The sequence below is a fragment of the Muscardinus avellanarius genome, assembly GCF_963383645.1.
Source record: "Muscardinus avellanarius genome assembly, chromosome: 1".
Classification (NCBI taxonomy): Eukaryota; Metazoa; Chordata; class Mammalia; order Rodentia; family Gliridae; genus Muscardinus; species Muscardinus avellanarius.
In genome coordinates this window covers 122,254,909-122,261,368 of record NC_137786.1, presented here as the reverse complement: position 1 = coordinate 122,261,368, position 6,460 = coordinate 122,254,909, and the positions used below count along the sequence as shown (strand labels likewise).

General features: G+C 49.2%; 1 protein-coding gene across 1 annotated transcript; it reads right to left on the bottom strand.

Annotated features, from left to right (window-relative positions):
* Positions 1-287: 287 nt before the first annotated feature.
* DPAGT1 (dolichyl-phosphate N-acetylglucosaminephosphotransferase 1) lies at positions 288-5,367 on the bottom strand (the record flags this gene model as incomplete). The annotated part of the gene is made up of 9 exons (XM_080707912.1): positions 288-353; positions 426-581; positions 747-834; positions 1,384-1,572; positions 2,720-2,804; positions 4,042-4,188; positions 4,423-4,636; positions 4,799-4,919; positions 5,207-5,367. 9 exons carry the CDS (start codon positions 5,365-5,367, stop codon positions 288-290), a joined length of 1,227 nt encoding a protein of 408 aa, XP_080564038.1.
* Positions 5,368-6,460: the final 1,093 nt, after the last annotated feature.

The window sequence follows — 6,460 nt, the reverse complement described above, 5'->3', positions numbered from 1 at the left end:
TCAACACTCTGAGAGTTGAGTTGTGGGTAGCTGCATCTCACGCTTCTGGGGTGGAGGGAGTGGGAGGTGATGAAAGCAATAGGCAAAGTCCAATTTAATAGTCACTGGAGGGCAAGGAAGGCCCAGGATGTGAGTAGTGACAGCTGGAGGGAAATGCTGAGACCAGACTCTGGAGGGGAGTGGCGCATGGGAGATGTCTAGGCCCCGAGGCAGCCTTGGACCAGACAGAGGCTGGCCCGTCAGGACCCTGGAGACTGTGCTACAGTAAACGTCAATCCTTAGGGAACTCAAACGTCATAGAACAGTCGGACAAGCTGGTACCGAATGGAGAAGGTTAATGCACTGCCCAGGATCTGCAAGAAGTAGAGCAGGGTAAGAACCAGGGAGAAAGGAGGTGAGGAGGCTTATCCCATTGCCAGCCTCACCTGCAAAAGCAGCAGAAGCAGCGTGAGGTTCCTCTCGTGTATGGGCCCAAACACTTTAAGGAGCAGGTTGATGAGGGTCATGTTGTTACACTCAGTGAAGGCTCCATCCTCGCTCTCACTCTGATGTACTGTCACCAGCCGGAGGCTCTTTGCTACCTGCAGGGACCAAAGGTGGAGAGAACATCAGCTAATACCTACATTTGTGGAATGGGGCTCTGTTTAATGCTGCCAAGCTCCCCCGGATTTGATGCAGACCTCGACTCCCCATTCCCTGGGTTGAGGATGGCGGCCTGGGGCCTTACCTCCTTGTTACCTTGTTACCTTTAAAATAAAGGTGCCTAAGGAAGAGAGGCTCTTGGTCTTGAACTTGGAATAGCTCATCTCCAGTTTGCCTGTTTTGGTATTAAGTCTGTAGGGGGGAAGACAGATTCCTATGACTGGTCCATTAGTCAAAGAACTCCCTTCCCTGAGATTAATAACTAGGAATCACACTTGTGGAGCCAAATAACCTGAGCTCTATTTGAGCCCTGTTGCTTTCAACTCTGTGATCAGAACTGTGAGCACGGAGTGAGATGATGTAAATACATGTGCTTTATAAATCATAAAGGCTGCCCAGCCAGGGACGGTGACACATGCCTGTAATCCCAGCACTTGGGAGGCCGAGATAGGAGGATCGCAGGTTCGATGCCAGCCTCAACAACTTAGCAATGCCCTCAGCCACTTAGAGAGACCCTGTTTCAAAATAACAAGTAAAATAGGGCTGGGAATATAGCTTAGAAGTAGAATGGCTCTAGGTTTCATACCCCACCACCACCACCACCAATAAAAGGCTGTCCACATCAAAAGAGTTAACACTTCTTCTTTGGGCCCACTTCCTTTGTATGGCAAATGTAGAGGCTGGTTTTAAGTATCCAGAGTGAAAGACTATAATGTCCCTTTCAAGCCCCAAAGTGGCTACCTGGGTATGCGGTGGCGAGGGCAGGGGATGATATGCAGGAGCTGAGGCAGTGAGTAGAGGAAGTTGAACACCTGTGGCATGAAGAAGAGTAGCATGGTCTTGCTGAAGTGTCCCAAGATGCCCACCACGGCAAAGGTCATGCCAGCAAAGTAACAGAAGGTATCTCCCACAAACACCCGTGATGGGTACCTGTGTGGGGGAGAGGATCTGAGCCAGTGGCGAGAGGCATTACTGATCCTCTCTCCCACATCATACACACTCCAATTACTGGGCTAGCCCTGACCCTGCTTCTGACCCATAGGAGGCTCTAGTTGTCCCAGCAACTCTGCAGGACCCAAAGCCCTGAATCCATCTATTCCTGGGGCTCCACAGTGGACATCCCTAACTATTTCTGGGTACAGAATTATTTTATTTCATTTTATTTTATTTATTTATTTTTTTTTTTGCAGGTCTGGGGCTGGAACCCAGAGGCATTTGACCTCCAAGCTACAACCCCTGTCCAATTTTTTATTTTGAAACAGGGTCTCACTGAGTTGCGAAGGGCCTCACTAAGTAGCTGAGGCTGTCCACGAACTGTGATCCTCCGGTCTCAGTCTCCTGAATGCTGGGATTACAAGCGTGCGCCACCACACCCGGCAACAGATTTATTTTAGACTACTACTGGGGTTGGTGTGGAGCTCACTGGTAAAATGCTTGCCGGGCCATGTACCAAGGTCATAGGTTTGATCCCTTAGCACCTCAAAGGAAAAAAAGAATGGCAGAATGCTACCAAATAAAGGCCCCTCTCTATCTAGAACTGGGTTACAGCTAGGAGTGGTGGCGCACGCTTGTAATCCCAGGATTCGGGAGGCTGAGACCGGAGGATTGTGGTTTGCAGACAGCCTCAGCTACTTAGTGAGGCCCTTTGGAATTCAGTGAGACAAGAAAGAAAGAAAGAAAGAAAGAAAGAAAGAAAGAAAGAAAGAAAGAAAGAAAGAAAGAAAGAAAGAAAGAAAGAAAGGAAGGAAGGAAGGAAAGGAGGAAAGGAGGAAAGGAAAGAAAAGAAGAAATAAAGGAACATAACTGGGTTATAATCAGAACCATCTTTGCCAGCTACCTAGTGAGGTCCTTTGTAATTCAGTGAGACCCGCAATAAAGAAAGGAAGGAAGGAAGGAAGAAAGAAATAGAACTGGGTTATAATCAGAACCATCTTTGCCAGCTACCTAATTAGTGAGGTCCTTTGCAATTCATTGAGACCCGCAATAAATAAATAATAAATAAATAAATAAAACTGGGTTATAATCAGAACCATCAGGTGTGCAGATAGCTGGCTCCCTTATTCACAGGCTTCCTTACCAGTTATGGTAGAGCAATCCCAAGGTGGTGAAAAAAAAGGGTATCATGAAGTAGAGGGAAAAGACATGATCATCCCGATAATCACCTTTAGAAGCAGAGGGAAAAAATGCAAAGTTAACACCTGCACCCCCTGCATACCCTAGTCCTATTTGATCTCTTTAAGTTCTGTTCTCACCTCATCCAATTTACTTTTAAGAACCCAGTACCCCTTTTATGCTGCCCAGGCAATTTCCAATATTCCATTTTCACAAGCCTTCAAAAACTAGTTAAGGTCTTAAGCCAGCATGGTGGTGCACGCTTGTAATCCCAATACTTGGGAGGCTGAGACAGGAGGATCGAAGGTTTGTAGCCAGCCTCAGTTCCTCAATGAGGTGATCTGCAACTTGGTGTGACCCTGTTTCAAAATAAGAATAAAAAATAGGGCTGGGGGTATAGCTTGGAGGTAGAATACCTCTGGGTTCAATCCCCAGTACTGCAAAAAAAAAAAAAAAAAAAAAAAAAAAAACTAGTTAAGGTCTTAAGTTTCATGTAGACATTCTGACCTAAGTTTGGTGGTACTGGGGGTGGAACCCAGAGGCTTTCTCCTCCGGGCTATAATCCCAGACCTTTTTTTGTATTTTATTTGGAAACAGGATCTCACTAAGTTGCTGAAAGCCTCACTAAGTAGCTGAGGCTGGCTTCGAACCCGTGCGATCCTCCTGTCTCAGCCTCCCAAGCGTGGGGATTACAAGCGTGCGCCACCATGCCTGACTTCTGACCTAAGTTTGAATACCAACTTTTACATTTAACTTCTCGAAGCCTGATTCCTCATTTGTAAAATAGGGCTGATAACATCTCTCACACAGAGCAATATTTAAGTGAGATGAGGTATAAAATATACTTTTTGTGTATATGGAACTGGGATTGAACCCAGGGATGTTCTACCTCTGAGCTATAACACCACCAGCTGCATTTATTCTTTGTTTGTTTGCTTTGGTACTGTGGATTAAAGCCAGAGGCATCCTGCCCTCCAAGCTACACCCCCAGCCCAATTTTATTTCTTTATTTGGAAACAGAGTTTCACTAGGTTTCTGAGAGCCTCTCTAAGTTGCTGAAGCTGGCTCTGAACCTGTCATCCTCCTGTCTCAGCCTCCCAAGTACTGGGATTACAAATGTTCACCACCATGCCCAGCTTCTTTCTCACATTTACTAACTCTTCATTGTTATTTGCACAGTGAGCTTTCCTTATCTTCTATAATCACTCGAATATTGTTTTTTTTTACTCCCTGAACTTCCCAAAGCCATATACCAGGCACTCCCTGACCATCCCCAATCCCACCTACCTTCCAGCTCCACCAGATTGAAGACAATGATGGAAGCAGAGATAACCAGAGACTGACCAGCCTCTAGGCCATTAATTCCTGCCAGGATATTAATGGCATTGGTACAGAACACTGCCAGCAGCCCCATATAGACATAGTACAGGATCCCTGGGGAGAGACACAGTATAAACAAAAGGTGCCACCTAAGGAGGGAGCACTTAAAGATATCATTCTGAGAAAACTGAAAACAGAGCACAGATGAAAGGCCATCCGTTAAGATGTGAACATACACAGGAGCAGAACAGAAACACTCGGATGAATATGTGGAAAGCCTGGGCGTGTGCTCTGTTGGAAAGCTCATGAAATAGGTGCTACAAATCCAGTAGTGGCAGGGCTACTCACCCAGGTCCAGATGCAAGCCAAGGATTGGGCGGAAGGGCTTGGGGACCACGATGGTCGTGTTGCCAAAGTTGGTGAAATAGACCATGAGGAGAGGTAGTGAGGCCGCGGTGGGCAGCAGCAGCTTATGGCGCCAGCGCAAATTCAGTACATCGTCAGCGAAGCCCAGGAAAATCATGCAGCAGATGGCAAGGAGGGCACCTATCAGGGCCACAAACTGGGGAAGGCTCAGGCAGGTCAAGACTCAAGCCTACTGCCATTCTTTCTTTGAAGAATTCCCATCCAGATAGTTCCTCAGCCCCTCCACCAAGCCCAAATATCCCAACTCTCAGGTATCTCCCTCCCAGCCCCAGTCAAAGGCCCCCACCAACCCACTTACTTCATGGTGGGGGAATGCCTTACACTGCTCTTCCACAAAGCAGTTCAGGAAGGGGAAAGGGATGAAGCAGAAAAGAATGATAAGGAACACAGCACCGCTGATCACTCCCTGGGACTCTGGGCTGTGGCCCAGCAGCAAGGGGGTGGAGGAGGAAAAGGAGGAAAGGGGCCGTGGTCACTCATAGCAGACGTTACAATAACTTAACATTGTTCTTCCCAGTTGATGGTTGTTTTTTTTGGGGGGGGGAGGCACTGCTGGAGTTGCTAACACGCCCAAGGGTTCCCATCCATTCCTCCCCACTGCTAATCAGTTCTGCCCGTGACCTCCCAGAGTCCTGGCCCGGGTCAGCTCTCGGCCGCGCAGTCGCCCCGCGCCCCCCGCCCCGCCCGGAATCCGCGCGCTGCTCACATCTGCTGCCGGCTGGATTTGTTGAGGTCCTGGCCACAGAGGCGAGCGGCGATAAAGTGGCCACGGAAGGCGGGGATGAGGGTGAGCGTGGCCACGAAGCCCACCAGCGAGCCAACCAAATTCACTAGCAGCGGCACCGGCAACTCCGGGAAGGCCCCCATGTTCACTGGCCCAGGCTCCGCTCCGCCGCCGACGAGCTAAGTGGTGGGCTGGGCAGCAGCCCGAGGCCAGGGCAGCGAGGAGTGACGCTCCCCACGAGCAGCGTCTTCCCAGATCAGCCAGAGCAAGAACCACAAACTCCGACCTGCCCTGCCCTGCCCTGGGGACTCCCGGGAGGCTCTAGAAGGTAACCTCTGGCCTGCGCGGCCGCACCTGCCAATCCACAAGTTTCCGCCCGGATCTTGACTGCAGAGGACCCGCCGCGGCGGAAGGCGCTGCCGCCATTTTTAGTTCGGGCAGTCGAGAGGGACCGAAGCGTTATCTCAAAGTATACTTTTGTACGAGAGTAGAGGCATCACCAGAGTATTGGAAGAGCAGTTAAATAGAGACAATAAAAACTGGATACTCTTATGATTACTTTAGAGATATACAACCCAGAGCGGAAATACACTTTGCCCCGTTCCAAGATGACCGCTTCCTTGTACCACGTGTCTGAAATTGCTCACTCGTTTACACGTCAGTTTTAGCTCCGTCCCCGTAGCTCACATTTAAAGGGCCAGTACCCTGCATTTAGCCTGGTGTGGCGGAGCATGCTTGTAATCCCAGCATTCGGGAGGCTGAGACCGGAGGATCGCGGTTCGCGTACAGCCTCGGCTACTTAGTGAGCCCTCCGCAACTTAATGAGACCCTGTTTCGAAATAAAGAATAAAAAATAGGGCAGGGAGCCGGGCGTGGTGGCGCACGCTTGTAATCCCCGCGCTTGGGAGGCTGAGACAGGAGGATCACACAGGTTCGAAGCCAGCCTCAGCTACTTAGTGAGGCTTTCAGCAACTTAGTGAGACCTTGTTTCCAAAAAATATATTTTAAAAAAGGCCTGGGAGTATAGTCCGGGGGTAGAGAGCCTCTGGGTTCCACCCCCAGTACCACCCAAAAAAAAAAAAAAAAAAAATAGGGCAGGGGGTGTAGCTTGAAGGTAGAATGCCCCTGGATTCCAACCCCAGACCCGCAAAGTAAATTTAAAAAAAGGGCCAGTGCCCTGCACTTAATCTTGGAGCAAGAGATGACCAATGGAAGCCAAATGGTGGGCAGAAGGGA